Source organism: Sus scrofa, chromosome 15 (genome assembly GCF_054392235.1).
Source record: "Sus scrofa isolate SSC_HxYL_T2T_F1_AM1 chromosome 15, Sscrofa_HxYL_maternal_Yorkshire_Landrace_v2.0, whole genome shotgun sequence".
Classification (NCBI taxonomy): Eukaryota; Metazoa; Chordata; class Mammalia; order Artiodactyla; family Suidae; genus Sus; species Sus scrofa.
In genome coordinates, this window is record NC_139397.1 from 120,629,615 (window position 1) to 120,648,142 (window position 18,528).

The following is an 18,528-nucleotide window of genomic DNA, read 5'->3' on the forward strand; positions in this document are numbered from 1 at the left end:
CTTTTGTTATATTAGGGTTTCTGGCTCATACTTCCCTCATAGATCTCAGGTGAATTGCTGGACAGACCTTTTCCCATCCTAGTTGCCTAGCAAGGCCCATTTTTCTTTCTTTGAAAATTTAACTCTGTATTTCTTTTCCCTGCTCAGTGACTGATTCAGTAAGTATTCTTCCCATCTTTCCTGATTCTATATGTCACACCATACCACAGTGTTACCCCACTACTCATGGAAACTGACTTCTAATGAACCTTCTCTTGGGATTCTTTCTCTGTTGGTTAATTCTCAGCTTCTATGCAGAATTTGATCTGTAAGCTGTAGTATATACAGATACATGGAAAATGTAAACAGAAAAAGAAAACTTTAGGAGTTCCCATCATGGCTTAGCAGTAACAAACCTGACTAGTATCCATGAGGATGTGGTTTCAATCCCTGATCTTGTTTAGTGGGCTAAGGATCTGGGGTTGCTGTGAGCTGTGGTGTAGGTTGCAGACATGGCTCAAATCCCAAGTTACTCTGGCTGTGATGTAGGCCAGCAGCTGCAGCTTCGATTTGATCCCTAGCCTGGGAACTTCCGTATGCTGCGGGTGTGGCCCTAAAAAGCAAAAAAAAAAAAAAAAAAAGAAAACTTCAAAACAGTGATTCACCTTACTAAAATCTTAATGGACTGAAAAACATTCCATTTGCAGAGAAATAATCAAAACCTGAGAAAATAGGAGATCCTTGTTGCTTCCAAAGGACAGATCTGAGGAGAGAGAGATTTTGCCTTAGTACATTGAAAAACTTTTAATCTTTCAGCACTGTCTGAAGATGACCTCAGTTAATATGACAACCCATTTATATTTTGCATGTACTGATCTGTGTTCAGAAATACAGATTTTATCACAAAAGCCTTTGTAGATATGGGAAAAATAAATTATATATGCATACATTAAGTTCCTTAAGAGCCCTTGAAATAAAGCGTAAAAGTATAATCATTTTTGCTATTTTTAGATATTTTAGAATATAGTTTTATGTATGGAGTAAAATCAAAGGCCTGTTGCCTTTCATTTCTGGAACAACAACAGTGTATTTAATGAATAAAATCTTTCTGGAGCTCATTTCATGGCTCAGCAGGTTAAGAACCCACCATAGTATCCATGAGGATGTGGGTTTGATCCCTGGCCTTGCTCAGGTCATAGGATGTGGCTCAGACCCAGTGTCGCTGTGGCTGTGGTGTAGGCCTGAAGCTGCGGCTCCAGCTGGACCCATGGCCCAGGAACATTAATGTGCCATTGGTGTGGCCATAAAGAGGAAGAAGAAAGAAAAAGGAAAATCTTTCCCATGCAGCTTGGGTAGATTGTTTTTCTTCTAATTATATAACTATTTGCTAATTAGGTGAATTACAGTTGAACCTTTGCTTCATTTACCTGAAATGGTGTGAATGGTGAGTTGAACCTTAAGGGAGTGGCCGCTTTCCTTCAATCTTGGTATAATATTTAGTGATGTATTTTGAGGCTTCTGAGTTCAGTTGATTCAGTGCCTTAATTTTAACAGCTTTCATAGATGAAAAAGATACTTCACAAACATAATGTTGATACAAATGAACCAAGTCTATTATTATACTTAGTTATTGAAATATGATAGTCATATTTCATTCCCCGACACCAATTATGCCAAACTTTTTGTTGAACTACAGACAGGCAGTTCAGTTCAGCTTAATGTCACCTTGATACTGGATTTGGGTTAAAAAAAAAAAGAGGTTAACAAAAGGGTTCAAACTTCATTTGGAAGATGTTAAATAGGGTAGAAAATGATATTTCAATAGTTTTCAAGTTTGCAACTATAATCTTACAGGTGTCCCACTTGTATCATTTTTCAGCCATAGTATCACATACTAATGGAAATATTTCCAAACATGTTTTCCAAATATTTTCCAGAATATCAGTTTCCCCCTAAATTGCTTACTTTCTCATTCACTGTAAAAATGTCCCCTTTACTTTAATATTATGTAAAGAGTAAGTGTGATTATTTTAAAATATCTGCTAAGTAGCACTCTATTGATAGCCTTTTGTCGTCTGTGAAAAGGTCAACACATTTTTGCACTGTCTTTTTGTATATGAAATATTTAATTTGTCTTTAAATTCAACAGCTCCTTTAAGTGCTTTTCAATGAAATAACCAGCAAACTTCTCTTTGGTAGCAAATATTATCGTTGTTATCCCCTATCTCATTACAAAGTCATATAAATATTTGACATCATTTTAAAGGGTTGTGTTCTTATGAAATTACAAATGTCAGTGTTGATGCACTCCTGACTTTGATTTCTCTGATGAAAAATTTGCCTATCAATAATGCAGTTAAGATTTCACATACTGGAGTTCCCTTTGTGGCTCAGCGGTTAACGAACCCGACTAGCATCCATGAGGTTGCGGGTTTGATCCTTGGCCTCACTTAGTGGGTTAAGTAAGGATCCAGTGTTGCCATGAGCTGTAGTGTAGGTTGCAGATGCGGCTGGGATCTGGTGTTGCTGTGGCTGTGGTATAGGCTGGAAGCTACAGCGCTGATTGGACCCCTAGTCTGGGAACCTCCATATGTAGTGGGTGTGGTCCTAAAAAGCAAAACCAAAAAAAAAAAAAGAGATTTCACATATGAAAAATGTTACCTTAGAATCCCTTTTTTATTCATTTTGGAGTATAGTTGACTTATGTTGTATTAGTTTCAGGTGAAAATAGATTATTGATAAATACTTGCTGCCATTTAGATTAAATTTGAGAAAAACTTCTTTCCAGTTGTGTATGTCATGACTTGTTTAGATACCTGTTGCACTGGTGGGTTCCTGTTATGTGCATTTCTCAACATGAAACCCAGAAAACTTAAGCTTTTTGTTCTTTTTTTTTTTTTCTTTTTTTTTGTCTTTTTGCTATTTCTTGGGCCGCTCCCGCGGCATATGGAGGTTCCCAGGCTAGGAGTCCAATCGGAGCTGTAGCCACCGGCCTATGCCAGAGCCACAGCAACGTGGAATCTGAGCGTCTGCAACCTACACCACAGCTCACGGCAACGCCAGATCGTTAACCCACTGAGCAAGTGCAGGGACCGAACCCGCAACCTCATGGTTCCTAGTCGGATTTGTTAACCACTGCCCCACGACAGGAACTCCAGCTTTCTGTTCTTAGCAAGCTTACTAATAGATCTTCCTGGTTCTGAAATCCAGGAAGGTCAACATTTTATAGAAACCTTGACAGATCATCTTTTTCTGTTTATTTTGTAGGGCTGCACCTGCAGCATATGGAAGTTCCCAGGCTAGGGAACCAATCAGAGAACTGCCAGCCTACACCACAGCCACAGCAATGTGGGATCTGTGACCTACACCACAGACACAGCTCAGGGCAATGCCAGATCCTTAACCCACTGAGCGAGGCCAGGGATCGAACCTATGTCTTCATGGATACTAGTTGGGTTCATAACCTGCTGAGTCACCATGGGAACTCCTACAGATCATCTTCTTCCCCTTTAGTTTCCTCCTTCATTTCTATAACTTCACAGATATAAACCAAATGCATATCTTGAAAGCAGCATGAAGATGCCATCCAACCCAAGCTGTTATTTATGTTGTTTTGTGACATTTAGGAGAGAAAATTAAGAATTTAGAATTGAATATCTTTCCCTCAGTATAAAAAAATAAAAATTCTCTTTGTGGTGCATATACCAATTTCTCCTGAGATCTTTCTTAGCCTGTACCCGTTCCCTGTCACCTCATTATTTCCTGACACAGGAAGAGTCCAGGCACAGACTCTTCATCACAGGTAAGATGACTGCCTGACAGATATGTTCTAAATAGGCTCTCCACTGCAGACTGGTGAGGTGTAGGTTTCTTTTAACCCCTGAGTGCTTTAGTCTGAATCAGTTTCCTGTTACCTCCCCATTTTCTTTTCTGTTTTCTATTGCTACTACCTTGAGAAAGGGTTCTTTCCTTCCTTTGACCCATCATGAACCAAAACACAGTCTTATTTTCACTCTCCCACTCTTATCCCTGATGCAACTATATATACAATTGAAAAATTTTTTAGAAAAATTTTTTGTTAGATTACTCTTTGAGATTTTACTTTGTTGCTAAGGAAACAAGATGGTGAGAATAAGTAAAGTTTCCTTCAAGGTGTTATTGACAGCCTGAGGAATGTAAAAGACTGATGAGCAATAGCTGGTTTCAGTGACTCTCTTAGGCGTTATTTCACTGAATTTAAAAGCCGGGAAATGAGGAGCTTGGAATGAGAGTAGGGCGGAGGGTGGAGAATGCAAGTTATTAGAAGAATGGAATGGAGCATTGGCCTTTACTCTTTGCCTTCCTCTTCCTGTTGCATCTTATCACAGTTCTGTCACAGGGTGAGCCAGTGCTAGATTGCTGATGGGGCTTGTGGGAGGAAAGGGAGGTTACTGGCTCTGTTGCACTAAGATGGGAAGATTAAAGAATAGGGTGTCTGAAAGGCAGCTGACTGGACTGGCCGATCCTCTGTTGACCTCACCTAGGATGGATATACCTAACTTTTGAGGGGGACCTAAGTCATTTGTAGACTGCTTTTTAAAAAATATTCATCCTGGAGTTCCCATTCTGGCATATTGGAAACAAATCCGACCAGGAACCATGAGGTTGTGGGTTCGATCCCTGGCCTCACTCAGTGGGTTAATGATCCAGCGCTGGAGTGAGTTGTGGTATAGATTGCATTCGCGGCTTGGATCTGGCGTGGCTGTGGCGTAGGCCAGAAGCTGTAGCTCCAATTAGACCCCTAGCCTGGGAACCTCCATATGCCGTGAGTGCGGCCCTAAAAAGCAAAAAAAAAAAATACACACACACACATATATATATGTGTGTGTATGTATATATACACACACACACACATACACACACTCATATATATACACACACATATATACACACATACACACAATACATACACATATACATACACATATACATACACATATACATACACACATATACACACACGCACACACAATATACACACATGTATATACACACACACACACACACATATACACACACATACACACACATATATATACACACACACACACATATATATATTCTTCCCATTTTTCATCCATTTCTGCATATTGCCCTCTCTAGGCAAAGACCTAAGAAGACAGTATTTGACAGACAAGAACATGATTCAGAATGATCCTGTTAGCTAGTAACTTTTCCTTTTGTTCAATTATCATGTAGTAGAATTAACTTTTTTTTTTCTTGGTTGGCATATAACTACATGAATTTTAATACATGTGTAAATTCATGTAAGCACTCGCCATTGAGTTGGGCTGCTGTGATATAGGATGTTGTGTTAGAACAATGCCATTCCCCTCCTGAAATTTCCTCACGCTATCCCTTTATAGCCACGCACACATCCCTCCCTAAGTTCTTGTCTTTTTTTTTTAATTTTTTTTTTTTGTCTTTTTTTTTTTTGTTTTTTTAGGGCGGCATCCATGGCATATGGAGGTTCCCAGGCCAGGGGTCCAATCGGAGTTGTAGCCGCTGGCCTACATCACAGCCACAGCAACGCAGGATCCGAGCCGCATCTGAGACCTACACCACAGCTCAAGGCAGCACCCATCCTTAACCCACTGAGTGAGACCAGGGATTGAACCCACGTCCTCAGGGATGCTAGTTGTGTTCGTTAACTGCTGAGCCATGACAGGAACTCTTTTTTTTTTTTTTTTTTTTTTTTAATTTAGGGCTGCGCTCCCTGCATATGCAAGGAAGTTCCCAGGGAGGGGGGTCGAATTGAGGTGCAGCTACTGACCTACACCATGGCCACAGCAATGTGGGATCTGAGCCATGGCTGCAACCTACACCACAGCTCATGGCAACACCAGATCGTTAACAAATTGAGCAGGGTCAGGGGTAGGATCTGCATCCCCATGGATGCTAGTCAAGTCAGGTTCATTACCATTACCACTGTGCCACCACGGGAACTCCAGCAGCATTTTTTTTTGAATAGGGAAGAATTGGAAACTATTTGTTCAATAACAGATCACTGATTTCTAATACATTTGATACAATGAATACTATGCAGCTATAAAAGTGACTTGGTAAATAAGAGTTGTAAAGCACAAGATGTTAGGGAAATAGGACATAAGAGAATAAATTATAGGAGTTCTCTTTGTGGCTCAGCAGGTTATGAACCTGACTAGTATCCATGAGGATGTGGGTTCGATCCCTGGCCTTGCTCAGTGGATTAAGAATTGGTTGTTGCTGTGATGTTGGCCAGCAGCTGCAGCTCTGATTCATCCCCTAGCCTGGGAAAGTCCATATGCCATGGGTGTGGCCCTAAAAAGCAAAAAAAAAAAAAAAAAAAAAAAAGAATAAATTATAGAATACAAGTTACAGTCTATTTCTGGTTAAAAGTGTATATGAACAGAGGAAAAAGGCTTAGATAGAAGGATATTTATCAAATTAGTAACAATTATCACTAAGTAACTGAATCCCATTTATTTTTCTTTCTTCAATGAATGCTTATTACTTTCACAGTAAGGAAAATAATGCCTGTAAAAATAGTATCTGAGTGAAGTTTTTATGGCAATGTCCATGTTCTTCTCAGGCTACTGCGTCTCAGGGTTATGTTTAAGTAGAGTCTTTAGACTGTTGAAATCTGTAAAAATGAAAAATAAAACTACGAGTTCATGTCGTGGCACGGAGGAAGCGAATCCAACTAGGAACCATGAGGTTTCAGGTTCAGTCCCTGGCCATGCTCAGTGAGTTAAGGATCTGGCGTTGCCATGAGCTGTGGTGTAGGTCACAGACACAGCTCAGATCTGGCGTGGCGTAGGCCGGCAGCTGTAGCTCCCATTAGACCCCTAGCCTAGGAATCTCCGTTTGCCATGGGTGGGGCCCTAAAAAGCACAGGAAAAAAAAAAGAGGGAGACGTAAAACTAAGGGTGAGTGTATCAGTTAGCCTGGGCCCCCATAGTGAAATACCATAAATTTTTGAGCGGCTTAAACAACAGAAATTAATTTTCACGTTCTGGAGAACTGGAGGTCCAAGATCAGGGTGCCAGGGCCAGTGGTAAGCGTCCTCCCCTTAGGCTGCAGACGGCTGCCCTCTCAGCGCTCAGATGGCCTTTCCTTGGTGTATGAGCTCTGCGTCTGCTGTGGGGAAGGGAGGAGGGCACAGCAGGTGAGTTTTCCAGTGCTGCTGCTTAAGGACACCAATCCTCTGGGATGAGGGCCCCATTCTCATGGCCTCATTTAACCTTAATTACTTCCTAACAACCCCCATCCCCAGATATAGCCCCATTGGGGGTTAGGGCGTCAATACCACACCACCACCACTTGTCAAAGTAGGTATCATGTTCTAGACTCTGTGTTAGGCAGTAGCAGTAAGGAGATGAGTGAGACAGTTTTTCTCCTCTCAGGTTGATGGTAGCAAAATAATCTGAAAGAAAAATATATTACCTTTGATTCCTCTACACAAGTATAGCTTACTCTAGACAGTTTGGGAGAATAAGTCTTTTTTTCTGTGTGAAATAAAAATGTACATGTGGTACAGTTTCTATGCATATATTGGCTTTTGGCCAGGTAAACATTCAAAGATAAGGAAGAGCATTCTTTTTTCTTTTTTTTTTTTCCTTTTTTGGCCTTTTTGTCTTTTGAGGGCCGCACCCATGGCATATGGAGGTTCCCAAGCTAGGGGTCTAATTGGAGCTGTAGCTGCCCGCCTACACCACAGCCACAGCAACTCGGGATCCGAACCTCATCTTCGACCTACACCACAGCTCATGGCAATGCTGGATACTTAACCCACTGGGAGATGCCAGGGATTGAACCTGAAACCTCAAGGTTCTAGTCGGAGTCGTTTCCGCTGTGCTACAATGGGAACTCCAGGAAGAGCATTCTTTAATTCCACTTTTGTGCAACATCTGGAATAGATGAGACTTTGTTCCAATAGGTAGAAAAAAGAATGTTGAGAAATCAATTGTGGTTTCTTTCCCCTGAATGTAGTATTTATTATTTTTTTTTTTATTACTCAAATGAATTTATCACATGTGTAGTTGTATAATGATCGTAACAATCTGATTTCACAGGATTTCCATCCCACAGCCCAGGCACATTCCCCCCACCCCCCAAACTGTCTCCTCTAGAGACCGTAAGTTTTTCAATGTCTATGAGTCAGCATCTGTTCTGCAAAGAAGTTCCGTCTGTCCTTTTTTCAGATTCCACATGTCAGTGAAGCATCTGATGTTGGTGTCTCATTGTATGGCTGACTTCACTTAGCGTGATATTTTCTAGGTCCATCCATGTTGCAAAAAATGCTGGTATTTCGTTCTTTTTAATGGCTGAGTAATATTCCATTGTGTGTATGTACCATTTCTTCTTGATCCACTTCTCTGTCGATGGACATTTAGGTTGTTTACATGTCTTTGCTATTGTAAATAGTGCTACAGTGAACATTGGAGTACATGGAGTACATGGAGTCTTTGCGAGTTGTGGTTCTCTCTGGGTAGATGCCCAGGAGTGGGATTGCTGGATCAAATGGTAGTTCTCTGTTTAGTTTTCTAAGGCATCTCCATACTGCTTTCCACAGTGGTTGCACCAATTTACAATCCCACCAACAGTGTACTAGGGCTCCTTTTTCTCCACACCCTCTCCAGCACTTATTGCTTGTAGACTTTTTGATGATGGACATTCTGGCTGGTGTGAGGGGGTACTCAGAGTGGTTTTGATTTGCACTTCTCTAATAATGAGTGATGTTGAACATCTTTTCATGTGTTTCTCAGCCATCTGTATGTCTTCTTTGGAGAATTGTCTGTTTAGATCTTCTGCCCATTTTTTGATGGGCTTGTTTGTTTTTTGGGTACTGAGCTGCAGAAGTTGTTTGTAAATTTTGGAGATCAATCCCTTGTCAGTTGATTCATTTGCAAAGATTTTCCCCCATTCTGTGGGTTGTCTTTTCGTTTTGTTTAGGGTTTCCTTTGCTGTGCAGAAACTTTGAAGTTTGAGTAGGTCCCATTTGTTTATTTTTGGTTTTGTTGTCAGTACTCTAAGAGGTGGATCTGAGAAGATGCTGCTGTCGTTTATGTCAGAGAGTGTTTTTTGGCCTATGTTTTCCTCTAAGAGTTTTATAGTGTCTGCTCTTATATCTAGGTCTTTAATCCATTTTGAGTTTATTTTTGTGTAAGGTGTTAGGGAGTGTCCTAATTTCATTCTTTTCCATGTGGCTGTCCAGTTTTCCCAGCACCACTTACTGAACAAACTGTCCTTTCTCCATTGTATATCCTTGCCTCCTTTGTCATAGATTAGTTGGCTGTAGGTGCGTGGGTTTAATTCTGGGCTTTCTATCCTGTTTCACTGATCTATATTTCTGTCTTTGTGCCAGTACCATGCAGTTTTGACGACTGTTGCCTTGTAGTATAGTCTGAAGTCCAGAAGCCTGATTCCTCCAGCTCCATTTTTCTTTTTCAGGATGTCTTTGGCTATTCTGGGTCTGCTGTTCTTCCAAACAAACTTTAAAATATTTTGTTTGAGTTCTGTGAAAAATGTCCTTGGTAATTTGATAAGGATTGCATTGAATCTGTAGATTGCCTTGGGTAGTATAGTCATTTTGATCATATTAACTCTTCCACTCCACGAGCATGGTATATCTTTCCATCTATTTGTGTTGTCTTTGATTTCTTTCATCAGTGCCTTATAGTTTTCAGAGTACAGGTCTTTTGTCTCTTTAGGTAGGTTTACTCCTAGGTATTTTATTCTTTTGGATGCAAAGGTAAGTGGGATTGCTTCCCTAATTTCCTTTTCTGCTCTTTCATTGTTAGTGTATAGAAATGCCGTCAATTTCTGTGTATTGATTTTGTATCCTGCGACTTTGCCAAATTCGTGGATGAGCTCTAACAGTTTTCTGGTAGAGTCTTTAGGATTCTCTAGGTATAGAATTATGTCATCTGCAAATAGGGATAGTTTTACTTCTTCCCTTCCAATTTGGATTCCTTTTATCTCTTTTACTTCTCTGATTGCTGTGGCTAGGACTTCCAGAACTATGTTGACGAGTAGTGGCAAGAGTGGACATCCTTGTCTTGTTCCTGGTCTCAGTGGGAATTCTTTCAGCTTTTCACTATTGAGAATGATGTTTACTGTGGGTTTGTCGTATATGGCCTTTATCATGTTGAGGTAGGTTCCCATTATGCCCACTTTCTGAAGGGTTTTTATCAGAAATGGGTGTTGGATTTTGTCAAAGGCTTTTTCCGTGTCTATTGAGAGGATCATATGGTTTTTATTCTTTAGTTTGTTAATGTGTATCACACTCATGGATTTGTGGACATTGAAGAACCCTTGCATTCCTGGGATAAATCCCACTTGATCATGATGTACAATCTTTGAATATATTGTTGGATGTGGTTTGCTAGTATTTTGTTGAGGATTTTTGCCTCGATGTTCATCAGTGAAATTGGCCTGTAGTTTTCTTTTTCTGTGGAATCTTTGTCTGCTTTTGGTATCAGGGTGATGGTGGCCACATAGAATGAGTTTGGGAGTATCGCTTCCTCTGCAAATTTTTGAAATAGTTTCAGAAGGATAGGTGTTAGCTCTTCTCTAAATGTTTGATAGAATTTGCCTGTGAAACCATCTGGTCCTGGACTTTTTGTTGTTGGAATTTTTTTAATATCACAGTTTCAATTTCAGTTCTTGTGATGGGTCCATTCATCTTTTCTATTTCATCTTGGTTTAGTCTTGGAAGATTGTACTTTTCTAAGAATTTGTGCATTTCTTCTAGGTTTTCCATTTTATTGGTGTATGGTTGTACATTGTATTCTCTTATGGTCCTTTGTATTTCTGTGATGTCTGTTGTTACCTCTCCTTTTTCATTTCTAATTTTATTGATTTGAGTCCTCTCTCTTTTTTTCTTGATAAGCCTGGCTATGGGTTTATCAATTTGGTTGATCTTTTCAAAGAACCAGCTTTTCATTTCATCGATCTTTTCTATGTTTTCTTTGTTTCTATTTCATTGATTTCTGCTCTGATCTTTCTTTCTTTCTTTCCTTCTACTAACTTTAGGTCTTGTCTGTTCTTCACTCTCAAGCTGCTTTAGATGTAACGTTAGCTTGTTTATTTGGGCTTTTTCTTGTTTCCTGAGGTGGGCTTGTATTGCTATAAGCTTTCCTCTTAGAATGGCTTTTGCTGCATCCCATAGGTTTTGGAGTGTCCTACCTGTGTTATCATTTGCTTCTAGGTATTTTTTAATTTGATTTCTTCAGTGATCCATTGGGTGTTTAGTAGCGTGTTGTTTAGTCTCCACGTGTTTGTGTTTTTTGCAGTTTTTTTCTTGTTGTTGATTTCCAGTCGTATGGTGTTGTGGTCGGAAAAGATGCTTGATATGATTTCAATTTTCTTAAAGTGACCGAGGTTGGATTTGTAGCCCAGGACATGATCCATCTTAGAGAAAGTTCCATGTGCACTTGAGAAGAATGTGTATTCTGTTGCTTTTGGATGGAATGTCCTATAAATATCTATTAAGTCCATCTGGTTTAATGCATCATTCAGGGCCTGTGTTTCCTTATTGATTTTCTGTCTGGATCATCTGTCCATTGCTGTAAGTGGGGCGTTAAAGTCCACCAGTATTATTGTGTTATTGTTGATTTGTCCTTTTAAGATTGTTAGCAGTTGCCTTACATATGGTGGTGAACCTTTGTTGGGTGCGTAGATATTTAAAGTTGTTATATCATCTTCTTGGACTGATCCTTTGATCATTAGGTGGTGACCTTCCTGACCCTTAAAATATTCTTCATTTTAAAATCTATTTTGTCTGATATGAGTATTGTCAGCTACTCCACCTTTCTTTTGATGCAAATATTTCATGCAACTATTTCATGCAAATATTTCCGTTTGCATGAAATATTTTCTTCCATCCTCTCACTTTCAATTTGTATGTGTCCCTAGAAGTGAAGTGGGTCTCTTGAAGAGAGCATATATTTGGGTCTTGTTTTTGTATCCATTCAGCCAGTCTATGTCTTTTGGTTGGGGCGTTTAGTCCATTAACATTTAAGGTAATTATTGACATGTATGTTCTTATTGCCTTTTAATTAATTACTTTGGATTTGTTTTTGTTGCTCTTTTTTTCTTTCCTTCTTCTCTTGTTCTTTTCCGACTATAGAAGTTCTTTAGTATTTGTTGTAAGGCTGGTTTAGTTTGCTGAATTCTCTCAGCTTTTGCTTATCTGTGAAGATTTTGATTTCTCCTTCAAATCTGAACGAGAGCCTTGCTGGGTAGAGTAAGCTTGATTGGAGGTTTTTTTCTTTCATCACATTAAGTATATCATGCCACTCCCTTCTGGCCTGCAGAGTTTCTGTTGAAAAACCTGCTGATAGCCTTATCGGGGTTCCCTTGTATGTTACTTGTTTCTTTTCCCTAGCTGCTTTTAAGATTTTCTCTTTGTCTTTAATTTTGGTCAGTTTGATTAATATGTGTCTTGGGGTGTTCCTCCTTGGGTTTATTTTATATGGTACTCGTTGTGCTTCCTAGATTTGAGTGAGTGATTCCTTTCCTATGTTAGGGAAGTTTTCGGCTATTATCTCTTGGAATATTTTTCCTGTCCCCTTCTCTCTCCCTTCTCCTTCTGGCACCCCTATAATACGGATGTTGTCCCAGAGTTCTCTGAGACGCTCTTCATTTGTTTTCAATCTTTTTTCTCTTTTCTGTTCTGCATCCATAATTTCCACTAATCTGTCCTCCACCTTGCTTATTTGTTCTTCTGACTCCTGTATTCTGCCGTTCTTCTGACTCCTGTATTCTGCCGTTAGCTGCTTCTAGTGAATTTTTTATTTCGGTGATTGGATTTTGCATCTCTTCTTGCTTAAGTTTTATATCTTGTATCTCTTTTGTCAGTGTTTCCTGTAAGTTATCCATCTTTGCCTCCAGTTTATTTCCAATGTCTTGCATCATCTTCAGCATCAACAATCTAAAGTCTTTTTCCTGGAGGCTGAGAATCTCCTCATCACTTAGCTGTTTTTCTGGGGTTTTTCCTTTCTCCCTCATCTGAGTTACAGTCCTCTGTCTTTTCATTTTTATAGGTTTTTGGTGTGGTGAACTTTTACAGATAATAGAGTTGTAGCCTCTCTTACTTCCAATGTCTGCCCTCCTTGTGGCTGAAGTCAGTATGGGGGCTTGCTGTAGGCTTCCTGATGGGAGAGGCTGATGCCTGCTCCCTGGTAGGTGGAGCCAATTCTAATTCCTCTGGTGGGTGGGGCTTAGTCTCTGGATGGGATTAGAGGCAGCTGTGTGCCTGAGGGTTCTTTAGGTAACCTGTTTACTGAGGGGTGGGGCTGTGATCCCATCTGGATTGTTGTTTGCCCTGGGGCTTCTCAGCACTGACTGACGGGTGGGGTCAGATTTCCCCAAAATGGCCCCATCCAGAGAAAGGCAGGCTGCTGAATATTCCCGAGAGCTTTGCTTTCAATATCCTTCCCTCACAACAAGCCACGTTCACCCCTGTTTTCCCAGGATGTCCTCCAAGAACTGTGGTCAGGTTTGACCTAGATTCCCATGGAGTCTTTGCTTTGCCCTGGGACCCAGTGCACGTGAAAATCTGTGTGCGCCTTTTAAGAATGGGGTCTCTGTCTCCCCCAGTCCCGTGGAGCTCCTGCACACAAGCCCCACTGGCCTTCCATGCCAGATGCTCCAGGGGCTCTTTTTCCCAATGCCAGATCCCCGCACGTGAGGGTTTGATGTGGGGCTCAGAACTCTCACTCCTGTAGGTGAGTCTCTGTGAACCAGTTAGTTTTCAGTCTGTGGAGCTTCCCACCCGGGAGGTATGGGGTTGTTTATATCGTGAAATTGCCCCTCCTACCTCTTGATGTGGCCTCCTCTTTTTCTTCTGGAGTAGGGTATCTTTTTTAAGGTTTCCGGTCCAGTTGGGTGAAGACTGCTCAGACTTTAGTTGTGAATTTTGTTGTTTTTAGGAGAGAAGTTGAGCTCCAGTCCTTCTATTCCACCATCTTAATCCCGTCTCCTAATCTAGTATTTCTTGTTCGCAGAGGGCAGAGAGGGCAGTCACGCATCACTTCGGTGGCTGGTAGGAACACCAGCTGCAACCCCTCTGCTGAGGGCGAGTGATCAGCACGCCCTAGAACCCTCAGGGGTTGCGTGGCATGGAGGGGTCTCTCTGAATGTAGTATTTATATTTTTATCTGAAGAGAGGGGGAGGCAAAATAAATATGAGAGTTAAACCTTTGAAGAGAGAGCTTTATATAGGCCAAGTGTTAGTCCCATGATTTTCTGTTTGTAATTTGCAAAATAATTCTCCCATTCACCTTTTAAAAATCTCATCATTTTTACCTTACAGGCCACTCTCTGTTACTTGGAATTTATAGTTTAGCTGACACCAGGTTATATGAAATTTAAATTTTGATAAGTATAGAGTGTCAGTGAGTTAAAGATTGATTTTCTATCTGTACTTGATCTGTGATGCTGTTGTGCTTTAGCAGCATTTAAAGCATCAGGTCGGCTTTATTGTTGTTGTTACCACTTGTGGAAGCTGAAGATGTCTAACGATGACAACTTTTCAGAGTAAAGGAGGTTGGCCAAGAGACTAGATTGGCAAAGATTTCCTCAACAGACAGTTCTAGAAATGGTCTGTCAGTGCCTCAAAGATCTACCCTGTAGAGAATGGCTCAGAGATGTGAATTTGGGAAAGTAAGTTCATTCTATACATTCTCTCTATAAAACAACTATAGAATATCTAAACTTAAGATTTTTCATATTCCTTCCTTTGACACTGTATACTGAGACTAGAAGAGGGGACAGAAGGAAGTGGTGGCAGTGAAAAGGCAATAAATAAAATGGAAAGCTTGAGGGTATGGGAAAAGATTGGGGAACAGAGGAATTAAAAAAGGGAGAAATTAAAAGATACCATATATAGAAAAAAATTAATGGGGAGTTCCAATCATGGCGCAGCGGAAACAAATCCGACTAGGAACCATGAGACTGTGAGTTTGATTCCTGCCCTCGCTCAGTGGGAGGAGGATCCGGCATTGCCTTGACCTGTGGTGTAGGCTGGCAGCTACAGTTCTGACTTGACCTTTAGCCTGGAAACCTCCATATACTGTGAGTGTGGCCCCCCCAAAAAAAAAAAAAAAAGGTATTTGAAAAAATTTGTGAAAAGACAGATTATTTTAAGAATAAAATATAAAATAAGAACTGTAGCTGCTGTTTTCCAAAGACCCATCCATTCTAGGCCAGGCACTGCACCACTGTCCTTCTCAAAACCACTGTCTGAGGTGGGGAGTTGTGTTCTCATATGGGCCTGAGGAAAGTAGCAGCGAAGGGTGCCGCCTCAGCACTCCAGCTTGAGGCTTCCCCTGGGCTTTTTTTTTCCCTCCCAAATTTCTTGCCTTGGTTTCCAAGGATTGTTGTTGTGGTATGCTTTTTTTTTTAATTACAAAGGTGATTTTTTTAAAAAGAATAAAAAGGAGAAATACAGGTTTAATTTTAAGTTCTGTCAGACGATAAAGTTTTCAAATGAAACTAATGGTGACTGATTAGAGGCCCTGTTGCTACCTTCATCTCCTTGCCTCCACCTTTTCTTGAAAGAGAGGTTTTTCAAAGAAACCCCCCTAAATGGAGGATGGATTAATCATATTTCTTTGCCAAACAGTGAGGCGATATAAGATGATCTTCTGGCACACTGTTGCTGTGAACTTTGGCCGATACCCCTGCAAGTCTTGTTTCATAATTTATTTTGAGTATCTTGTGAGGAAACCAAGCGATATCCTGTAATTGTATAATCAGTTGTTTCTTTTCAAAAGTAATATTGTGACAGTGGGAAAAAAAAAATTTTTTTTCAATTAGAGATAGGCTTTGGAAAAAGAAGAAAATGAATTATATCATTTTCTTTCCTGAACAAAACATGTTAAAATCATTACAATGAAAATATAAATGAATTTCACAGGGAAGTTATTCTGTAATCTTGCTGCTATATATGGACTTTGGAAGCGATTTTGTTTTCCCACAAAATTTTTTTTTGATAAATTCCTTTTTGTTTATTTCCTGAAATATAGATAATTATGGCACCTGAGAATTTTAAAGTTATGTTCTGAACTTTGTTATAATCATAAAAGAATATCTCTGGTTGCATTCTTTTAGTGTTTTCCTTTATCCCTGTTCCCTTTATAGTCCCTTATAGATGTGAATCAACTTAGGAATTTCTACCTTGATTGTCTGGGATTTTGTTTTTTTTAGGGCCGCACCCCCAGCAAATTGAAGTTCCCAGGCTAGGGGTCAAATTGGAGCTGTAGCTGCTGGCCTACACCACAGCCACAGCGATGCTAGATCTGAGCTGTGTCTGTGACCTACACCACAGCTCATGGCAACCCCAGATCCTTAATCCACTGAGCAGAGCCGGGGATTGAACTCACGTCCTCATGGATACTAATTGGATTCGTTACCAGTTGAGCCACAATAGGAACTCCACCCTGGGGTTTTGGCTTTAAATTATATTTCATGTATACTAGGCAGCAGGTTTGGTTAGTCATTCTTTTTGTGAGGCCAGTAAACTTTATTTTGATTTATTTTAGAGTTATCCATGTCAAATGGAAATACGCTTCCATCTAGAAAATTTAAAGGTAATATTAAGTGTGTCTTCTCCCCCTCTACCGCTTTTTCTTAAGGCTCCTGTTCCAAAGAGTGCACTTATTCCAGTAATTCCCATCACCAAATCAACAGGCTCCCGATTCCGGAATAGTGTGGAAGGATTGAATCAGGAGATTGAAATAATAATTAAAGAGACAGGGGAAAAGGAAGAACAACTTATAGTAAGTGGGCTTGTATTTTAAAATCATCCTTATACATTAACTCTTCTAATTATTAAAAAATTCACAATTTTGTCTTCTATGTTTACATGGGTTTCTTCCTTATAGCTGAGAATGGAAAGTTTTATCTCTTGAGAAACTTTGACTTTTGCAAGTGAATGGAAGGTTTTTAATTCTTTGCATCTCATAGAGACAACTGATGTGACTTAAATTTGGATCCTTGAAGAGAATCCACATTTATTGTTTTCCTGCATTTAAAAATCACTAGGGTTCTCATTGGCTGTAACTCCATGTAACTAAAGTTTAGCTTACGGGTTTGTTGGGGAGGGAGGGATATGACACAGAATACTTTCCAAGTATGAATCTACCTCTTGCTTGTTTTTTATCAGTTCCCGTTTGGTTAACTCTCATCATGAAGTGCAGTTCTGCTTACTTATGATACATAATAGAATGTGTATTCTTTTCGTGGTGACACACATAAGAATGGGTCACACATAAGACAAAATTTGTATTTAAAACCATGTCACAGAGTATTTTTAAGATTCATTCTTCAGTGAAGAGGAATTGAAGAGTTTTAAGGTGGTATTTTTTTGATACTTAAGATCCTCTCCCTTAAGAATAAGGTTGGTTTAGCTTAGAGAAAAGGCAACAGCCCACACCCTCTCCTCGTCCCCTCCTCACTGCATGATGGTGAAACCTTCCCTGATGCGATAACAGTAAATGTACCAAAGACGTACAGGGAGCTGGTTTCCCTGCTCAGGGAGCCAAACAGGCTTCCCTCTGAATGTTCTCCTTGATTTCCCCCAGTAATTAGCGGGGCTGTGATGAACCTTTCCCTCCCTGAGGGAGGTCTCCTTGAAAACACTGTTTCAGGAGGAAGAGGGGGCGGCAGGGAGCAGGACCTGTGTCATCAGGTATCAGTAATTTACGCAATGGATAATCTTTTCTTCTAGATTTTTCTCCTTTGTTATAATGGCCTGTCTTTATAATCTTAAAAATAATGCTTAGCACATGCTGTTATGAATTCAGTGCAGTTCATCCTTCATCAAGCACTGACCACTCATGTGCCAGACCCTGGGAATATACACTGCTGCTCAGTGTCCTGCGAGGGGCGGTTTAAACGGAGATGTCACTAACAGAGCAGCGCAAAGGCTTCTCTCTCCTTAGGCCTGAGTATGATTCTGATTTTTGAGTTTTGGGGAACAGCAGGGAAAGATTAACATTGGGTTTGCATTTCCAGGTGAATCTCAAAATCAGTGATAAAAATACATGTTTTTAAAATTTTCTAACAGCCGCAAGACATTCCGGATGGCCATCGTGCGCCTCCACCCCTCGTGCAGAGAAGCAGCAGCACACGCAGCATCGACACACAGACCCCCGGCGGGGCAGAGCGGGGAAGCAACAACAGCAGCCGCTCTCAGTCTGTGTCCCCCACGTCCTTTCTCACCATCTCCAACGAGGGGAGCGAAGAGAGCCCTTGTTCAGCCGATGACCTTCTCGTTGATCCCAGGGATAAAGGTACAGTGCAGGAGGAATTGGCTACCCCAGTATTGAGTGAATAGCACCGGTTTTATTGTGCATTCAGTTCATTTTCTAGCAGAGCACACACGTAGGGGTTACTAAGATAATTACCTTGAGATGTGTTCAAAACATAGATTTTAAACAATTGGAATACAAAACAGTAGGTTTTACTGTGGTGCCCAGGTGATGGTCTCGTTGGGTGGATTTGTGAACTTTTGTAATTTTT

General features: G+C 40.4%; 1 protein-coding gene across 4 annotated transcripts in view; it reads left to right on the top strand.

Moving 5' to 3' along the window:
- The window catches only part of FAM117B (family with sequence similarity 117 member B), a 100,815-nt gene that overhangs the window by 70,070 nt on the left and 12,217 nt on the right, over window positions 1-18,528 (top strand). For all 4 annotated transcript variants that reach the window (XM_003133590.6, XM_084998418.1, XM_084998419.1 and 1 more), the window contains 2 exons: window positions 16,641-16,784; window positions 18,074-18,299. In XM_003133590.6, the coding sequence (XP_003133638.3) occupies window positions 16,641-16,784; window positions 18,074-18,299 (370 nt within the window). The remainder of the gene's footprint in view (window positions 1-16,640; window positions 16,785-18,073; window positions 18,300-18,528) is intronic.